Raw genomic sequence first — 20,991 nt, 5'->3', positions numbered from 1 at the left:
GCAAATCAATACACAAAATGTGATAAACTGAGGGTAGTGTTGTCTGTCAGGAAGGGGAGTGTGCCCTTGAAGAAAGTCTTTTCTTTCCTGCCTTGCTGTTCTATAACAATGACGTGACAATAACCCTTCTCCTCAGCCTAGGCCTTAACAGATGCTGTATGGACAGGGGGCCCTGTCAACCCGGAATGCTTACAGATCACGAAGAATGCAGCGACTGATGAATGGACTACGTGCTCCAGGGAATAAAGAAATACACACAGGGCTCCTGTCCAGCAGGAGTGGACGGCTGAGAAGGGGAAATAGAAGCTCACCAGGAAAAGACTAATGATAACACAACGCGACATATAGAGTGATCAGTGCCAAGTAAATGGCAGAAACAATCGGTGTTTCCCAGAGGCGGAAGCAGGTGGGCTGGGACTTGGAGGACGGGCAAGGCCTGGATACTGGAATGGAAAGGAGGCAGCAGGACTGCCTTAGGTGCCCAACCCTGGCTGGAGGCCAGAACCCCCGGATGCTTCATCAACCTGCAGATTCTGGGACCCCATTCGAGATCTGGGCTTCCCAGTGTGGTAGCCGCTAGCTACACGCAGCTACTGAGAACTTGAAACTGGAGGTGTGCTGTACGTGTGAATAAAAATAGGACTTCAAAGACTTAGTACCAAAAAAAAAAATGTAGAAGACCTCATTTTGGATTTAGTGTTAAATAAAATACAGTATTAAAGATAACTCTGCATTTATTTTTACTTTTTTAGACGTAGCTACCAGAAAATTTTAAATCATAAATTTCACATATAAATTGGCTCCTATCTGTGGTCTGAATTATGGTTCCGGACCAACGGAATTAGAGTCTCTGGAGAAAAAGCATGACTGTGATCCTGCTAGAAACATGGGCTACTTGTCGGTGCAGAAGCTGGGGCTGCAGATCACGTCTGGGGGGAACAAGCACCCACTGCCCACTGCGGGAGCAGCCATCACAGGAATGGCTAGTGCTGGGGGCTCCTCCTGGGTCTCCCTGCTCTCCCCTACCTCCCGCACTGCTGCCTCAGTGATCCTCCCCGAATGCCAATCCGAGCCTGCCCCACCTGGTTCACAGCCCTTCACTGTGTCCCCGCAGATGAAAAGGTCTTCGTGGTCCAGCCCTCTCCCTCCCCTGCATGTTCTGTTCCAGCGGCACTGGCAGCCCACAGCACCGCATGTCTGCACCCGTCCACAAATCATTTCCTCTGCTCCTTTCCTCCTTTCATCATTTGGCAAACATTAATTCATCTTTTCAAACCCACCTGGAGCTGTCACCTGCTCCGTGATGCCTGTACCCACGCCCACGTGAGAATTAATCATCGTTCTCTATGCCTGGTACTACATCTATGGCTGCACCTATTATGAATGGTGCTGTCTCCTTGTCTCCCTGACTACATGGTAAGAGCTTTAGAGGCAAGGACCAAACAGCATTCATCTTTCTCTTCTGAGGTCACTAAAAAAATTGCAGGACCAGACTATAAAGGGCAACAGGTACCAGGGACTGCATTGTACTTACAGGAAGAAGAGGAGTGCCTTAGTGAAAAGGATGATTTAAAGGAGATTCCTCTGGTGGTTATTTCCTTCCAGAGATTACAATGGAGAGCTTGGAAGCAAGAAACTAGTTAGGCTATGATGGCACTGGGCCAAGGTGAATACAACGTTGTGCTTACTCTGTGCTGGAAACTATGTACTCCGTTATTAGCATATTAAATCCTCACAACAACTCGATGAAATAGATAACATTTTGCAGATAAGGAAGCTGAGGCACAGAGAGGTTAAGTAACTTGCTCAAGGTCACACAGCTAGTAAATGGTGGAGCCAAGATGCGAGCCCGGCATTTGACTCCAGAGTCCGTGCTCTTAACTGCTGGAGTGCACAGCACCCCCATGGGGCTGAAGGAGAAGAGAGCTTCTATGGCCTCACACAGGAGGCAGGGAGCGGGTGCAGAAGCAAGAAGCTGGGGGAGAGCGCGAGTGGTGGCTCCACTGCTGCAAGAAGGAAGCAGGGAGATGGGCATCGGGGCGGGGCAGGGCATCTAATGAGGAACCACTTTGGTCAAAGAAGCGTCATATTTACACTTGAAGTTTTCTTACTTTCATCTTATGAGACTGCATGAGTGCAACTCAGATAAATGGAGGTGATTTTTTTCAGGGGGAACAAATCAAACTGATGTGAACCCTTTTAACTCAGGAACATACAACTTGGAATTTCTAGATTCTGAAAAAAAAAATAACTAAAAATCAGAAAGAATCAAATGAAAGTAGCTGTTTTTCCTCTCACGAGTTTGGACATTGAATTTTTTTCTTCTTTATGTCAAACAAAAGAGAAACAAACACAAAGTAACATAAACAATCCCACTTAGCCAAAGACAGCACCTGGGACCCAGATAAAGGGCAGAGAGGTAGGGACCCAGAGGCTGAGGTCCGCACACACTGCTCAGCCCAGCGCTCAGCCATCTGGGCAGGCAGCTGAGGAAGCAGCGGCGGATCCCAAACTCACTTTTTGCATCTATGAGCCGCTCCCGGGGTGCAGTGTCAGAGGAGGAGAGCTGCTCCTTGACTTTGGCGATATCTTTAGGATGCAGGTAGTCAAATAAACTCTGACCAATCAGATCATTCTGTGGGAATGTATCATCAAAAAGGACAAGTCAACGGCACGTGGAACGTATATTAACCAACAAGGGCTTGGCCTTTACTCTGCATTTTTCAGCACGAGAATTTCAAATATTTCATGTGTTAACATGTACACACGTCCAGTCACTTTGCCTAGATATAGACACAATGAATGAGGCACCGGGAGTGTGGTTTTGATAAGACATGAAGGAAAAAGGGCTCAACCACATACATAAATAGTTCATGCTCCTCTAAGGCAAAAGTCTTTCAGTATGAATTCCTTTTCATTTATTTCTGAGGCCCACAGATTCCCTTCTAAGACCTCAGAGGGAGGAATGTAGGGCGTGGGCTCTGACTCTAGGCTCCATTAAACCTCTGTTCTTAAACAAGTTGGGTCATACTATTCGCCTCACTAGCCTAATTGTTAGCAGAGATAAAAATAACTTCTTCCATAGCTTTGCTCTAAGACTAAAAAGAGCAAAACACCTTGGAAACATTAAATTTGCATTAATTCTAATTTATATAAATGTTATTTTGATTCTGCAATTCTTCTGCTTTACTAAGTTTCCATGCAAATACCAGCATGTGAATGAGTGAATGAATGAAAAAAACGAGTAAAAACTCTAGGGACAAAATAGGTGAAAAGCTCTGTTCTAGAAGCATTTATAAATGGTTATCTTATACGATCCTACAAACGGTCATAGACTGTATGGATTATGACAATCATATTTTAGAGGACGCTGAGGTTCAACAGAGCTAGTAAGTGACATATCACTGTAAACACAGTATGGGTGGATTCCCATTTTTCTTATTCCCTGGTATGGTATTGTCTGCCTACCTGTCTTCCTTGTCAGACAGCCCCTTGCCCCCTACCCCTACACTGTGGGTTATTTATCTTGCAGCAGTGAGAAAGTTACAATGCTGATAAGGTCGAACTTCCCAGTGGGGGAAGCACATTAAAGGAAGTTTTCTAAGTTTATACTCATTTCTGTGTAAAGAATTTTCTGGAAGAAGGATGGAGTGGGGGAATATATAAGCATTTCACATGTCACTTGTCCACCGTAATTATTCTGAGAAGTGGGGTGACCTTTTTGGCTGCTGTGAGGCTGCCCACCACCAGCAGGCGCGGTACCTGGCTGTAGTTGAGGATCTTGAAGACAGACTCTGACACAAAGAGGATCTTCCCTCGGTCACATCCTACGACAAACAAAAATCCATCTGCTGCCTAATCAGGAGAAATGGATAATCAATGTATCACACTTCAGGAAACATGATTTATAGCACTGATAGCAAATAAGGATCGTTTTCTAAGTATCCAAAGCACAGGACTGCAGTCATTGACAGTTTCACAGGTATCCTGAGAACAGGATGTTCAGAACAAACGCCTTCCGAGAATAGCAAGATTCTCTCCAAGGCAGATATATACACATGTATTATCTAATGATTACAGGGGAAAGTCCCATTAGAGTAAGTTCTGTTTCGAAGCAGAACTCAGCTTAAGAATTTTCCTTTGATTGCATGAAGGTCCAGAGAAATCCATTTCGTTGCTCTACGTATAACAATGCTGTAATATCTTAGAATCTGAGAGCGGAAGGAAACTTCAGGATCAGAACCCCCTGGTCCAATATCGCAGCCTCCACCTGTCCTCAACTCGAACACCTCCATTTCCAGGGAGCTCTCGGGAACAGTGGTTCTCAACATTTGAAGTGGGGTTTGCTTTTGGTTTTTTACGCTGATGGTCCGGAATGGGGCTAGATCACTGGTATGACTATTACCCCCTCCCCATCACACCCTTACCCCCCACCCCAAAGTGATTCTAACGTACACAGGCTCAAGAAGTACTGCTCTCAAGCATTATCGCTTGACCCAGGGCTGGGCTGTTTGTATCCTAAATGATACAAGAAAAGAAAAGCAAAAATTTCCCCTTTCTTTTCACCTCTTCTTCACTTTAAATACAGGTAAAAATCCAAAGGGCCAGTAAAGATAGGTGTGGAGACAGGACAGTATTTGTTGGATAGACTGAAGCAGGTAAATACCAAAGCTATGGTACCTGAGAGCTTAGGATGTTTTGTGCATGTGTGACTGAATCCTATCCATGACTTTCCAGGCAGGCAACTACTCAACTCCTGTCGGGGCCTTCCCGGTGCCAGGGAGGGTGCTCCGTTCTCTACCATGCACTTGCTCTCTATTCAGCTACCACGGTCTAAATCACAGTGCGTCATTATCTTGCGTTATTTGCTGGGCCGCAGTCTGTCCTTTGGAAGAATCTAGAGAACCTACTCCCTTTTCCACAAAGGGGCCTTCGGGATGCAGTTTAATTCAAAGAATTAGGAAATGAATTCATGTGCCAGAAGGTAACAGAATGGTACATGCACTTGTGCTGGGATAAAAGAAGTGAGTAAAAGGGGAACAGATTCACTGTTGCTGTGAGAGGGCTTGGCAGGCTGTCCTGCCAGAAGGAAGCCGGGGATGATCCTTTCCTAAGTTAGGTCTCTGAGCTGGCCCGGGGGCAAGGGATGACGGTGAGGGGGTAGCGACTTCCCAAGCACCATCTGCTGGAAGCCTCATTCTGTCAAAAAAGAGGGTATTAATAACTTCCTCACTTGCCTTGCAGACAATCTTATATCTAACGAGAGAAGTGAGTATTTTGAGGCTTTTCATTAATGAAGCGATGTGGCACAAAAGGTGCCTGGGAAGAAGGTGCCCGCGACATCCTGGAAGAAATGCTGGGCAGAGTCAGGCCCAAACTGGTGACACGAGTGCAGTGGATTTGAACACATGCAGGGGAGAGGGAGGAGGTTCCAGAGGCTGGTGAACACGGTCAGCGCAGGGGAGGCACAAAACACTCCGACACGGCTTTACTCGGGCAGATAAACACCAGCAGGTGAAGGAGCCGGGGCTGAGGGGACAGCCAGAGGGCAGAGGGGTGAGAACACGAGCACCACGGGGCCCAGGAAGACCAGGGCAGGCTCGCCCTCAGGGAGGACGGTGTTAAGTTAATGAATGACACGGAGCCCAAGCAGCCGCCACGTTTTCAAAACTCGGGACATACAGGATTCAGACACTATACACTGATCAGGTTCACTGCTCCTTGACACGCCGGTAATTAAAGATATTTTGAAAGCACTTAGTAAAGAATGCTATTAGTCAGATTTGCACTGGTAAGGAAAAGTGGAAGCCCGGTTCCTGCTGCCAAACTGTTCAAACATCATCTGAGTGGACCCTGCCATCTGTTGAAGCAAATTCCCAAGACCTGGGCACCTGGAAGTGGCAAGGAATCAGACAGTACTTCACAGCCACTGAGAGGGGCCAGAGATGTGAGAAAAGTTCCATCAGGGAAGACAAGTCACCAATGACGTTGTCTGAGAGAGAAGAGCAGAAAAGGCAAGCCCAAGATAAAGTATTTAGCTTGGATAGCATTAAAACCCTTATTCCAGACCCTGATAAGTGTGGGCATCTAATAGGAAACCATTCAGAAAAGCAGCAACAAGACAATTATTAAGCAGCTGTCATCACAAAAAGAGCTGGTTTTATACATATACACACATATATTTTTTTTTCCTTAAAAACACCAAATTTGGACTTCCCTCATGGCGCAGTGATTGAGAATCTGACAATGCAGGGGACACGGGTTCGAACCCTGGTCTGGGAAGATCCCACATGCCGCGGAGCAACTAGGCCCGTGCGCCACAACTACTGAGCCTGTGCTCTAGAGCCCGTGAGCCACAGCTGCTGAGCCCGTGTGCCACAACTGCTGAAGCCCCCGTGCCTAGAGCCCATGTTCCACAACAAGAGAAGCCACCACAATGAGAAGCCCGCACACTGCAACGAAGAGTAGCCCCCACTCGCCGCAACTAGAGAAAGCCCACGCCCAGCAACGAAGACCCAACACAGTCAAAAAAAACAAAATAAAATAAAATAAAATTTTAAAAAGTACCAAATTATCAGTATGGCAATTAGGACCAGCTACATAATCTGTAGGGCCCAGTACAAAATGAAAATGCAGGGACCCTTGTTCTCAAATACAATTTTCAAGATGGCGACAGCGGAGCAGTAAACCAAGTGCCAGGCCCTGTGTGACTGCATAGGTTGCATGCTCGTGAAGCCGGCCCTGGTGGTCTCTCTGGAGATGCTGCAGATATAGTTTACATCTTATCTCCAGCAAGTCCTCCCTGAGAACAAGGACATCTTTATGAAAAGGATGGAGAGGTGAGGGCAGAGCTGGGTCTTCCGAGCGTGCCTTGAGAGGTAACCAAATGACCATCGCCAACTTCCTGAGAAGGCTTGGTCCCACCCTACAGTGTTTACCAGTGATTGGATGTAGGACAGGGCCATGCATAACCAGTAAGTACTAAAATGTTTGCTGAATTAGTTAATGAGTGAAAATGGAAGACAGAAGACATACCTATCCAAGCTACAAGTCACATGAAGCTCTGAAGGATCGCTAATGATAAGCTAGAATATGGGACTATCCAATAAATAGATTTTTATTGGATCGATAAAAGAGAAGTTCAAAAAAACTGCACCTATGCAAGATGGAAAAAACCTGGCCTAACAATAATTCACGTACAAGAGAGCCGGGGAGGGCCACTATTACAGCTGCCCCGGATGTGGCACTAATAAGATGGCTTCTACTGCAAGGGAGGCTACCAGGCGATCCAACCCAGGCCAACCAGGCCACAGCTGGAGTTCCATACTGGGTTGTGGCAGCCACTCCTGGAGGGAAGCCACCCGCAGACGGGTGCGGTTCTGGAAAGTATGTGTGGCAACCGCTGCTCCCGACCCCCTCTCTCCTGCCTGCGTCTAAGATACTTGTTCTGCAACGTGCCTTGCAGCTATGGGGGACCAGATGACGTCTTCTGGATAAGCTGAAGTCCACTATTGTGCTTCCAGGAAGGTGCATCCTTTCTTGGTACAAAAGACAGCTGGACTGGAGCCTCCCCTGCCCTTCTTCCGGCTGATCAGCTACTGAGAGCTGGCACAGGCCGTCTCACTCCAATGAGGCGACAAGCTGCATGCTAGCTCAGCAGGGTTGTGTGAGAGGACAGAAAAAGCCTGGTTCCTGCTGACCTCACTGAACCTCTATACGAGCCCCTCACAGCCTACCCCGGGACTGGCTATGCTGGAGAAACAAAGCCCTGTTTATTCATCACGTCTTCTGTTCCTTGCAGTTAATACAGCATGTCACGAGCGGATGGACAGAGACTATTGGAATGAGCAGGCAGGCCAGGCTTACAGAGGGCCTGAAGCCAGGGTGAGCTGGAAATGGGTAGCAAAGATGCAAAAATCCAGCTGGACCAGCCTCTGTGCCACGGCTTTGCAAACTTCTGCTCAGAGAAGCGAGGTCAGCCCTGGCTGTGGTGAGATGGGGCAGGTATCTCTGCCTTAAGTTGGGCTTCTCTGTTTCTCTTTTCACAGTTTGCAAGAGGAAACGTTTCTGAATTCGGTGTCTCTCCCTTCAATTTCCAAGTGAATCTCACTCTACCCAGAGCAGACCTGACTCCACACAGAAGCCAGGTTCCCGCAGTGCCACCTCAGCTGCCTCTCTGCAGAGCCTGGCAGGAGAAAGTGAGCACTGCAGTCAAGCAGGTGAAAGCATCGCCTCCTCCACTTATTTTCCTCCTCGGGCCATGGCGTCTTTGGAAGCTTGTTGTTTTGATGGAATTTTGGTATAAAGATTTAGGTGGCTGTTTTTGTGCTAGTGGTTAAGTGATGAGAGAAATTCTCAGTTGCTCTCAGTTTCAGTCCCTTTCTAAAACCTTCCTATTCAGGAAGGGGATTCTTCATTACCTCCTATTTTAACAAAATCCTGCTCTTCTGATTTAAAGTCCCAGTAGCATAGACCTTCAATTTTTGCTTGAGCAAGGGTAGAAGAGGAGGGTCTCAGGGAAGAGATGTGAAGCCTGTTCAAACAGTAAGAACAAGGTGGAGACCCCAAAAGAGGAAGTGAGCCTAAGCAAGTTCAGTGTTGAGACATCAAATTCCCACACGCTGGTACTTAACTCTGAAATTTGTTAAAATAAATGTTGTGTAAAACAATCCCATAATTGCAACATACCCTGAGAATAAGGTGTTTCAATTCATCATCTGATAGAAAAGTCGGTTTGTAGTTTGCTTCTGTGTATGGATTGGTGGCACCTTACAGGGGAAAAAAGAGAAAGCGTTGGAACACTGTATTTTCAGATGTCTCATTCCATTCGACTGCCTCAAACCTTCCAGATGCGGCCTAGGGCATCCTTACCCCTCGGGATCTAAATTTTGCCTTCTTTTTCCTTAACGGAGACAGGGCTAGATCTGACTTTGGACAGGAGCCTCTAATGCCAAAGAGAATTCCACCGAAAAGCAAACACTGTTGCCCACAGGAGACTTAGCAAGCTTGCTTTTGTCACTATAGTGAAAATCAGGAGCTGACGCAAGTTAAAAAACTGCTTCTAAGAGAGAAGGCAGCTCTAGAAGCAAACTGGTAGAGACTCCTGGGACGTTCCCTCCTCCCAAGATCTATATTAAATGTGTTGTCTAGCGGTTGCTCAAATCTCCACTCTAAATGTTCTTGGGAAATCATCCAGACTGCCAGGCCCTGAGTAAACACCCTGTAGAAGGCATTTACTGAGAGCTCCTCTTCATCAGGGTTGAATTAAATGAGCTTGGCAACCCGGAGAAATGCATTTCTTCAGTAAGTGCAACTCGAGCTCCCAGGACTGGAAGGCACAAGACTTATGTTTAAAAGGCTGTCAATCTGGCATCTTTCAGGAGAATAACTTAGAGAAAAATGCCAGCAGGAAATGACTTGGAATCTGCAGAATGGTTAGTAAAAGAGTGAAGAAGTAAAATGAAACGATCCATAACAATTCCAAGTCCCACCAGGAAGGAGGGAAACAGAACGTGTCCTGACTTTCATATCAACCAAAAAGGCACATATTACTGACCCACGTCCCTGCTTTTTAGGATAACTTGAGCTCTGCCACTCTTTTCCTTCCAACATAATAGAAATTAGTTATAATGATTTAATCTCTATCTTCACTAATATGAATTTTAAAATGCCATTCTCCGGGCAAAGGATACAGCATTTATATTTTTGAATAATGATCAAAAGTCAGACAAAACCAGCTACTTCTTATTTCCGGTGGCTTTGTAGAAATATAAAAGACGTGATTCTTTTACCACACAGGTCAGAGATCTGAGTGAGCGCCCACTTTCCAATTTCCTCAAATAGTCCAAGACTAGCTGTGGAAAATTCCAGGAATCGCATTCACTAAAATGCCTGATACAGTTCAGACTTCTCCTGTGGTGTGGATAAGTCACTTCCACGTCTCTGCCTCTGTTTTCTCACCCTCCCCGCACTCAGAAAAGAAGGAAAACACTGCTTCCCTCATAAAGAGTTGATCTGGTTTGGGAAAATTCCAGGAAGATGAAAATATCATCAGTGTTCATTCCTGACAATAAAATGCAGCAAGCCCCACCAACCAGTGACTCACTCTTCAAAAGGAACCATGATGAATTTTCCTCTTCAAAACTGAAAGCTGACTTTCCTGTGTCACTAAGGGCACCTACATTTCTGATGTATATCATTGTATGGGTGGGGTCCAGGCACCACACAGGCACAAGCTGGGACTTCAGCAGTGTCCTCTCTGATATGTATGTGCATATACACATGCACAGGACATAGCCTCCACCCTCTGGAGATGTAGGACAGCAAAACTGCATCCTAATACCCACAGAACCTCAATAATCGTTTCATTTGGCATCAGGTCTATTGCTGAAAATGACAGGCATTACTCAAGGCTACACATTTGCAAGTAATAAACATTTGTCCCTAAGGGGACTCGGGAACATTCTAGGTAAGGGTGGTAACATTTGTGAGCAAGGGCATAAAGGACAATAAAGCCGGGATCTCACCTCGTAATGTTTTCATGTGCTGAACAGCCATCCTCAGCACAGTAAGTTTATCTAATTTCCTGGACATCGCGTTGCACGTTGGTACCAAAGAAGCCAGTTCATCAATAAAACTGTTCATTTTATCCCGACGCCTCTTTTCAATCTGGCTGTGAGCTTCCCTGAACAACAATATGAAAAATGATTTCTGTAAAATGTAACAGAGCATCAAGGAAACGATGAAAATAAATTATAGCTGTTTTCAATATTCATCTGTCAAGGCAAATTTAGAATCTGCAGAATGTTTCAAACTAGGCATCCTACTAAAGTCACCAAAAAAAGTGGGCTCACTGCCAGGTCAGTATTAGGTTTTTTTATGCTCACCTCATCCTTAGAATTGAGAAATATTACAAAAACTGTCTTTTCAGAGTAAACTGAGCTGTTAATTTCTCCTCATTTCTTTTCCTCTCAGCCCCGACAAAGTTGGATTTTAAGACAGGGGTGAAGGAAAGAAGGGAGGTGAAGGATTCAAAGGGCAAAGCATCCAGAACAGACATCTGTGAGGGCGCCACGCTGAGCTGTCTCTGAGGTTTGTGGGGAACCTGCTGTGTGGCCTGTTGGAGACCGACTGATTGAGACACCAGGTAACTAACGCTGCCGTCCTTGGATCGGCCATGACCCCACCTAGACGCAGCACTTGCTACATCTGTCCCCAAGAGTTTCCACTGAGGAATGTCACACGCCTTCCTCCCTGGAATTGCTGCCTGCCGAGTCAGCGTGACACTTCCATGGGCACACACTCCCTCCCTGACTGTTTTGCACCTGTCATTTGTGACTGTCCCCCTAAAGAGGTGTGTCAACAGTGGAAACGTAGTTTGCTGCCACTGCCATAGCAACAGAACCGTGGGATCTCTCGCCAAAGCTGGTCCATGAGGGAAAAGCCAGAAGTGTCGGGTCAAATTCTGCAGCCCCTGGTTCTGTGTCACAATCCAGACTCAAATGGCCCTGGGGCTACTAGCAGGAGAGCTCAGGATCTGCATGGAAAGGAGTCGAAGGCATGGTTGGAAACAGGAAGGACAGAGTTAGAGAATCTCCTTGAGGGAGCAGGGCACCCCCAGGTCTAGCCTTCAACTGCACCTTGCAGAGCAATAAGGGCACTTTCAGAGGCTTGGGACAGCCCGGGGAACCGAGTCACTGAGCCAGGTCTCCCCGAAGGGCCCTGAGTCAGGAAGGAGTAACCTGCTGAAGAGGGAGAAAACCTTTAGCCCTGATTTATCTTCTGGTCCCTCCAAAGTCCCCTTCAGGTTAACTGTGCTTAGACAGCAAAGAGTGAAGGCAGCTCAGCCTGGAGGGATGGAGGGAGGGGCAAAAGGCCACATCAAGCCGGGGCCCCGCATCACCTTCCTCCTTCCCTAAGGACGTGACAGTGTCGAAGACCATCTGACAGACAAGGACCAGATATGCAGAGCCTCCTTGGCTACACACCAAGCAACCAAACCAGGACAGTTTATAGACAGAATGAGGGTCCAAGCTCACCTTGCATTTTTGATCCTTCCTTGGTGCTCTGTATATTCTAACCTAGAAAAAAAAAAAAAAAAGAAGAAGAAACACAATGTCCTGGAGATTGACAGCAGAGTTACACATCTGTTTTCTTCCCTGCCTTATCCTTGTCATCTCTACATGACACACAAGAGCTTTGGTTGTTGGCCACACTGGGGGTGGGGGGAGGGAGACAAGTTCAAGCCCATAGGCTCAAGGCCTCCTTGCTTATCCCTAATCAAGGACATGGATGGAACCTGCACCAAGTAATAGAAAGTTTAATTATGCAAAGAAAATGGCTCTAAGGATGCTGAAGTTCAAATGACTAGATTCATGGTACCTTCCATGAGGGTCATCTTTGTCTGTGTCCATGCTTTCCCTGAGAAAACAAAAGAGAGTGTGACTGTTAAGACATACAAAATAGCTTCTTATCATAATACAGAAGGCCCTCATTTATCCAGAAACCAAGCAATTAGAAAGCTCAAATAGTCATAGTATTGACTCTTGATGTATAAAAGTAAAACAAACAAAACCAACTTGAACCTGCTATAAAACCCAGACCAAACAAAAGTTACATATACCGTCTCAATAGAGTTTGCATGTTAACATATTTTTGCCGTATTGATTGTTTGAGAAAATTGGGAATATATATAGCATTTATGGAAACTCTTAGGTAACCAGAGTATCCGAGTAACTGTAACACCTCATTCCCCCCACCATCATTCTGGATAAATGGGGTTCATTCATTTGCAAAACACATCAACATCAAATATACTATATATTTGGTGATGGTGGGTGAGGTGAGGAGGGGAAATCAAAGCACCCACGAAGAAGTACTGAGCAGAACCCCAAGCCAGCTCTTCAAAGGCACTGCTACCCAATGCTCTGGGTCTCAGCTCAGTGGGAAACCCCGAGCCCTGAGGAACTGGGACAGAGGGAGGCATGGGGCTGGGGGGCCATAGAGATTCCTGGGGCCACAGCAGGGATCTGCCTTCCTTGCATGGACTCCAGAATCCAGTTTTCACATCACCTTGTGGTTCAGTAGAAAACGGATTGAAATCCTCAGAGGAAGGAGTTCTAAATCCCCTGGGTCAGTTCACACCCTTCTCCAACCCCTAAATCGCTCAGAAGGGCACTGACCACCATCTGGGCCTCCTCCTTTCTCCTGTAAGAAAGGAGGGATTATGGCCCTCCAAACAATGTCATCTCAAGGGCAAAAACAACTTTCTCAGGAGCACTGAGGCACATCACGTGCATTCTAGAACAGTGGTTCCCAGCCAAGAGCCCTCGATTTCCTCACAGGCAGAGACTTTCTCTAGCTAGTCCTGAAGTTCGGAAGAAAATCTACAGGCCACAGGGGAAAACGACAACTCTCTCTTCCCTTTTGTCTAGACTTGTATCTGCTCACTGAGGCAGATGATCATCTCAGGTGAAAAGAAGCTCTGCCCTACAGGTATGAGTTTAGTACATTAAAATGATAAGAAAAGGATTATGGTTGCTTAATTAATAGGGTCTCCATGAATTACAGAAGACCTGCAAACTGGGGTCCATGAGGGCAACCTGAAAGTTCTGGATGGAGACAAGGTTGGGAACCACAGATCTAGATATCAGAGGTCTTAGAACATGTCAAGGCCGCCATCAGCACTGGCCCAAGACACAGGCTCCACAGAAAACATCTAGTCTCCCTGTTAGGGAGTTACTGCCATGGAAGAGCACCCTCTCAGTCCTCACACCCACTCTCCGTCCCCTGGGCATCCATTCTCTTAATCATCTGGGATCACTTACATATTACTCATAGCATCTCCTAGTGGGCATCTGACCTCCAGCCACTGTGCTCCCCAATTTCGACCTGTGAACTTCAGCAGAAAGGACATCTGCTGTAGGGGGGATACCTCCTTGGAGATTTTCCCTCATTAAACAGAAGAAAACCTCTCAAATGGACATTTGGGCAAGACTCCACGCAGTTGCCTCTACAAAACAAAACGTGCCTTTGGATGTTCTATGCTGACTTATTCCCTAGATGTTTGTACAGCTACAGAAGAGTTGACTATAAGTGTGAAAATTTACTTACTCAAAAGAAAAGCCATCAAGTCTAAAAAGAAAAGTACTATTTAATATAAGAGGAACACACTAATTTAAATGTTTAAGGACAATGTCACTGTTCCTATACTGTTTCCAGAGATGACCTCTACTTATTCACTCCACAAATGTTAAGTAAGCCATTGATGTCCTCCTAGAGAGGGGCCTTCAGGCAAAGCTCTTTTTGAAACCAGGTTATATCCAGGGACTTAGCCATCTTGCTCAAAAGAGCAAAGGAAAATGAAGAAAGGGGTAAAATGTGGAACCTGGCTTTAAGGCTGTTCTTTTTCCCTCCATGTGGAACAATCTGGGGACAGGAGCGGATAGTAAACACCTCAGCGGTACTGGAAGCTCCCTCCTGCTTGCAATCCAGGGGGAAGATAAAGGGCAAAACCAACTACTGTGTGGCCACCTGGAGTTGGATCTTTCATTCCCATCCCTTTTCACAGAGAGGATCCCTTCTTCCAGGACGGACAGTAGACGTCCTAGATGTTCATGCCTGTGAGCTGACACCAAATTTAGCCAGAGGAAGACGAGCCCAAAGGCCTTACTGGTAGTCCGTGGAGCTGCCCTTGCGTTTCCGGTTGCAATCCATGCCACCGGTGCCCAGGGGGCTGGAGAGGAGGTCGGTGGCGCCTGGGGACATGAAGTCGCTGATAGTTGAAGAAATGTCCATTCTCTGTTCGGCCATTGGAGTCTGGAATAGGTACAAGGACAGCAGAGGCACGTTTATTTCTACGTGCTCTTCTAAGGTGGAGGACGACCAGGGTGGCTCTGTGGAGGGAAAGGGACTTGATTACAGCACCAACATCTCTCTCACCCAGGCAACCGGAACAGGGACCGGGTAGAACTGGAAGGAGCATCGTATTTACTCTAGGAGTTACTATAGGTAATTTAGGCTCACCCACTCGTTTTTCTTGTAGATACAAAGCTCAGAGAAACTGGGTGGCTTCTCCTAGATGCCCGTGCCAGGGCATGGAAGAACTAAACCAGAACCCAAGGCTCTACAAGTTACAGCCCTGTGCTCCTCCCACGGAGGGGACCAAGTGTCCCAGATGTTCTGACAGTCCTAAATTAATCTTCTTCTAATCAAATATAATCAATGAAATAAATATGATCTACTTGTTATCTTTGTGTTTTTAAAAATTTACTTATTATTTATTTTTGGCTGTGTTGGGTCTTCGTTGCTGTGCGCAGGCTTTTTCTAGTTGCGGCGAGCAGGGGCTACTCTTCATTGTGGTGCGCGGGCTTCTGAACGCGGTGGCTTCTCTTGTTGTGGAGCACGGGCTCTAGGCGTGCGGGCTTCAGTAGTTGTGGCACATGGGCTCAGTAGTTGTGGCGCACGGGCTTAGTTGCTCCGCGGCATGTGGGATCTTCCCAGACCAGAGCTCGAACCCGTGTCTCCTGCATTGGCAGGCAGATTCTTAACCACTGCGCCAGCAGGGAAGCCCTATCTTTGTATTTTTATTACAAATTTTTATCAAAGTTGTAGGAAAGCAGAAAATATCCTTTCTCAGCCTGTAAGTCCCGCTTGGGAGTCAGGAAAAAGTGGTCCCTCTCCATCACTGGCCCAGGCAAAGTCTGTCCTGTCCTCCCAAACTGTCCTTTTGTACTCAGGATTCCACTGCAAGGAAAACCTTGCATAATGAAGTGAAGACACTGCAAACACTTGCAAAACATTTTGAGAATTCATATCTTAAAAGCACAAAGTAAGTCGGCCCAAAGGAGAGGCTGGCAAGTACCTTGCAAGGGACTCCAACTGCAAACCCAGGTGAAGGTGGCCGTGCACTGCCACTGTCAGGGTCCAGCTCCAACCGACGTGACTGGGGCTGTCACTCCCACTCTCTGGGCCCGAGTTTCCTCATCTGCAAAGTGAGAGGCAAGGGTGAGCTCTTGTTTTCACTGTCACTACTGTGCCCACAGATTACAGACCTGAGCCCTCCTGCTTAGGCGTGTGCTGTGTTTTCACTCTCACGACCATCGCTGGAGTGAACATCTTTGTGTGCGTAGCTCTGCACATTTGAGCTATTATCTCTAAAAGTCGGACTGACGGGTCTAAAGGGGACACACATTGTATGTTTTGGTAAATACTGAAACACTGTGCTCCAGAAAAGCACCAATAATTTACATCTCCAATAAGAGCTCTTGTCAATCTGAAAGAAAAAAATGAAACCTCACTGTTTTTACTTGTAATTTAAAATTATTATGGATGGTGTTCCTATGTTTATATGGGCATTTCTTGGTTTTCCTTTGTGCCCAATCATGTCCTATTTTCCTACCATATTGTCTTTAGGATCGATGGGCCTCCTAACTCATGCTCACCTGGGCACCTGAACTGGTGGGAGAAAAGCATGCAACGATCCTTGACTCTTCTGCTCCAATTATTCTCCCACTCTGCTACCATACTTGCTCTTTCCTCCTCAAATCTCCAACATCTCCCCAATCCTCATGCTTAGCTGATAAGTCTGCTTCTACTTCACTAAGAGGCCAGCGACCACTTCTACCAGCTACCTAGATGCTGCAGGCTAGGACCCCAGCCCCAAAGCATGCTGACCCCATCCTCTCTTACTAGTCCAGACCATCTGCCCCAATCCTGCATCATCCACTTCCCCCACTCTAAAGCATCACTCCCATTAGGATAAGAACACACTGAAACAACTCTCATCTTGGGGGGGGGAGAGAAACACAACTTTTTTGAACTCCATTCCCTTCCAGTTACTGCCCCAATTCTTTGTTTCCAATTGCTTCCCTCTTCCTTGCTATAACTCAACTCAAATCAGGCTTTTGTCCCCATCATCCCACTACAACAGCTGCTGTTGGCTTCACTAGTGACCTCCTCATTGCTAAATCCAACAGCAAGTTCTCCATTCCCTCCCTACTCGGCCCATCAGCACATCTAATAGAGTTGATCTCTCCCTCCCCGCTGTCTCTCAGCTTCATGGTTCTCCTACTTCAGTGGCCACTCCTCTTTGGTCTCTTCAGCTGGTTCCTCTCATCTCCTCACCTCTAGCTGTCCTCTGCCCTCCTCTCTGTCTATACTCACTCCCTAGGAGATCTGTCTAGTTTCATTGCTTCAAATACTATCTATGCTATGACAACTCCCATATTTACATCTCCGGCCCAGATCTCTCCCCAAATTCCAAACCTGTATGACTGACCATCACCCTGACATCTCCCTTTGAATATACAACAGAAACATGAAACATCCATAACCAATCCCTGGTTCTCCCCAAGCCAAGCCTCTTGGTCATGCCCAGGTCAGTAAATGGTACTTCAATCCTGCTTGCTGCTCAGGCCCCAAACCTAGAAGTCACCCCTGACTCCTTTCTTTCCTTCACAACCTGCATCCAATCCATCAGCAAATCTTATCAGCTCAAGATTTAAAAAAACCCCAAATTCAACCACTTCTCCCCTTTTTCTTTCATATTTCTGCTCAGATGAAGCTTCACTTCAGTGAAGCTTCCCTGAAGAGCCACATAATATGACCTCCCCACCAACTCTTCCTAACCACCCCAGGCCTGCTTAATTTTTTCCCATCACCCTTATCAGCATTTGGCCTGCAATAATCTACTTAATTTACTGGATGTCCTCTCCATTAGACTATAAAGCATCAGAAGAGCAGGGACTTTGGTTTACTGCTTGCACCCTTAGTGCCTAGAACACTTTCTAGCACACAGTAAGCACTCAAATTCATGTTGAATGAATACATTTGTATATTAAGAATATTCATCTTTGCTCGTCATAGATATTGTAAATACTCCCCCCCCCCACATTTTGCCTTTTAACTTGGCTTATGGTATTTGTATGTGATACTAAAAGTGACATGTTTTAAAAACCTTGTCACCCCCAAATAATAAAAACATTCTCTTCTTTGCTAATGTTTTTATAATTTTTTAAAAAAAATTTAGTTCTTTAATCCACTTGGAAATTATTTTTGGTACACGACCTAAGGTTGGGAATTTCTCATTTTCTCTCCAAAGAACAGACAGTTGTCCCAACACCACTCACTAGACCATGTGTCCTGTTACCCGTCACTTGAAATGCCATCTTTATTGATTCGTTTTCTATTTCTGGACTTTCTCTTCTGTCCCTTTGAGCTGCTTATTTCCCTTCTGATCCCACACTATTTATGATTGTGGCTTTATAATACATTCTAATATCTGGTAGAACAATTCCTTTCCTGCTTCTTACTCTTCATTTTTAGAAATTTCCTGGCTAGTCTGAAGTATTCTTCGAGGAGTATTTTATAATCATTTAATCACATTAAAGGCCCTGCTGCAGCTGTAGCTTTTGTTGTTATTATTATCATTATTACTGACATTAAGAGAAGTAGGCCAGCAGTGAGCACAAACCTCAGGGTCTCGGTGACCCTTTGGGTCACGTGTCAGACCTGCGGTGCCCCCTCTCGCCCCCACTCCTCTTTTTGAACAGCCATACATTTGCATGAGGTGGAAAATTTCAAGTTCCAGGGCTCCTGGAAGAAACCACACTTCCTGAGGGAAGGACCACCATCGGAGCTGCCAATGACAGTCACTCTAGGCAGGGGTGGGTGGGATAGGATTGTTACCTGAAGTTACGGTTCTTAAACCCCAGATCCACCTTGGGAGAAGCAAGGGGTCACTGGACTTGTTGGTCACCTCAAAGCAATTTTCATGTTTTGTCGCTTCCTTTCAGGCAGTCAACTTCTTCCAGAAACCTACAGTGGGGCCCACAGGAAAAGAAATCCCAGACAGGTCACTTTGGAGTAAATGAAAAGTCTCATAGCAGCTGAGGAAGATGGGGAACTCGCTCATGACTCCTGATTACAGGGAGCAATGCTGAGCTGACCGTCCCGTCCTTCAACTGCCTGTTAAACTCAACTGCAAACACATGAGGAAGTCTGCCAGGAGATATTTTCTGTGAAAAACAATGCCTTTTAAATTACTAAACGTAAATTCTTGGACACGGCCTTAAGAGGAAGAAGATAATTATATTTTTCATTTCTCCTACTGGGTCAAGCAATAATAACAGTGAACGGTGACTGAGCGTGTACTTGGCGTCAGGCGCTGTTCTCACTGCACCATGTAGATTAACTCACTCACACCTGAAAATAACTCTGAGGTAAATACTGTTGTTTCCACATTTTACCGAGAAGAAGATCGAGGCAGAGAGAGGTGAAGAAACCAGCCGAGGTCACATAGCAGGAGAGCAGTGGGGCTCCGGGAGCTACACCTGCCAATAACAACACCACTCAACTCTCTCTCCGGCCAGGTGAGTTACCTAAATGCACACAACGAGGAACCACAGAAAACAAGTCTTCAGGAAACATTAAGCCAAGACAAAATGCCAGCAGGGCCAATACCTGAAACCGCTGGGAGTGAGCTAAGACGCTGAAAGAAAATGTCCCTGAACTCAAGTACATGTGGTAGAGAAATCAGTTCTGAAAAGCTGCTCATGTTAAATTAAAGCAGGCGGGGGGAGAGTTTGCTGCCCTGCCCACCTCCTGCTGGCAGGATACCGGGGTCTCTTCTCTGGCCCTGCGACCCCCTGTGGAAGGAACAGGCTCTGAAGGAAGAAATGGGCTGCATCTGCCCCACTACTCCCTACCTGCTCCACCTTGAGACGGAAAGACAGATTTTAAATGGGGCCTTCCTGAGGCACAAATCCTGGCGCTTCCCATTCCGCTGGCTAATCCTTGCATCTTCAATGACCTGCTTTTGTCTTGATCATTATAAAGGTCTTCAAATGAATATCCAGGGATAGAACGGACTGTGTCCCCCCGATTTATTCTTCCTTGCAGTCTGGTTCAGACAGCCTCACTGTCTGACACAGCTAACCCTGTCTGGGCAAGTGCAAACGATGTGACCAGGAATTCTGGACTTCCAGTCCCTAAGCCTCGATGGATAAGCAGCAGGGATGCAAAGTCCCCAGGGCAGGGCTGCCTGGGGGAGGCTCAACACACACGATCCCATCGAAATCTGATTCCCCATCCAGGTCCCACACTATCCTGCCAGCCCCCAAATTCGCAACCCAGGATCCACCCTGGGCGACCTCCCTTCTCCTTCTAACAGCCCAGAGCCCACACTTGGCCCTTGGATGGGTGGGTCCAGCCACTTCATCCATCCTTTACTCATCCCCTCCATCCAGGCTGCCCCCCTCCCCAGTCTCGTCCCCTCCTCACTGTGGTCAGAGGTAGAACACCCCCTTGCTTAAAACACTTCAGTGGCTTCATTGCTCCCCCCAAGCCTTCCAGATAAAACCCCAAACACCCCTAGCAGGATACACCAGGCCTCCGCAAAGGACGTGCTCGCTCTCCAGCCCGACAGCTCATCTGCTACCTAGGGCGCCAGGCTGCTGAAATACTTAAGTTCCCAAGAGCACGCAGCGAGAGCACGAGGCCTCAGATGTGCCCACTTTGCTTTACAGGTGTGGCTCCCTTTACCCACTCTGTCACAGGGTGAACTCCTGCGTGCCTTTCAAGTGCCCTCAGGTGTACCCTCAGAGAAGCCTCCAGCTCTCCCCTGCTGCTCCGCCCCTTCCCCTCGCCTGCTGGGCCTCTCTGCCGAAACCCCGCCCTGCCGCGCCAGCGGCGCCTGGATCTCACGGCTCGGCTCGGCATCTCCCAGCACCATGCCTTGCATTTTCTTTCCCCCACTTCCCTGAAAGTTAGATAAAGGTTCTCAGTGCCAAACTCCATATGACATTTCTTATTTTGATCATTTTTTTCCAGCACTCATGTTTACCTTATAGAAATAATAAATGCTAACATAGATTTTTGGTACTGCATTTTGCAAAACAAAACCCATGTTTCTTATATGCTTGGACAAGGTAAGGAAGCTGAATCAGCTGTGACAATTATTTTTTGGAAAACTGTTTTCTCACCAGGAAGGTG

General features: G+C 46.7%; 1 protein-coding gene across 10 annotated transcripts in view; it reads right to left on the bottom strand.

The window, feature by feature from the left end:
* BMAL1 (basic helix-loop-helix ARNT like 1) overlaps positions 1–20,991 on the bottom strand; it is a 107,183-nt gene that overhangs the window by 17,055 nt on the left and 69,137 nt on the right. For 7 of the 10 annotated variants that reach the window (XR_008619631.1, XM_024118642.3, XM_055091662.1 and 4 more), the window contains 9 exons: positions 18,688–18,816; positions 15,863–15,985; positions 14,672–14,894; positions 12,382–12,420; positions 12,039–12,080; positions 10,527–10,684; positions 8,689–8,768; positions 3,763–3,855; positions 2,518–2,635 (listed from right to left, as the gene is read on the bottom strand). Coding sequence is in view for 8 of the 10 variants with exons in the window: in XM_024118642.3 (XP_023974410.1) it covers positions 2,518–2,635; positions 3,763–3,855; positions 8,689–8,768; positions 10,527–10,684; positions 12,039–12,080; positions 12,382–12,420; positions 14,672–14,811 (670 nt within the window). In the remaining 2 variants the exon portion in view is untranslated. Of the gene's footprint in view, positions 1–2,517; positions 2,636–3,762; positions 3,856–8,688; positions 8,769–10,526; positions 10,685–12,038; positions 12,081–12,381; positions 12,421–13,826; positions 13,931–14,671; positions 14,895–15,862; positions 15,986–18,687; positions 18,817–20,991 lie in introns of those variants that run through there. The other 3 variants (XM_028501405.2, XM_007116655.4, XM_024118643.3) reach the window with 3 other exon arrangements.

The sequence above is a fragment of the Physeter macrocephalus genome, chromosome 16 (assembly GCF_002837175.3).
Source record: "Physeter macrocephalus isolate SW-GA chromosome 16, ASM283717v5, whole genome shotgun sequence".
NCBI classification, from domain to species: Eukaryota; Metazoa; Chordata; class Mammalia; order Artiodactyla; family Physeteridae; genus Physeter; species Physeter macrocephalus.
This window is presented reverse-complemented; position numbering and strand designations above follow the sequence as displayed.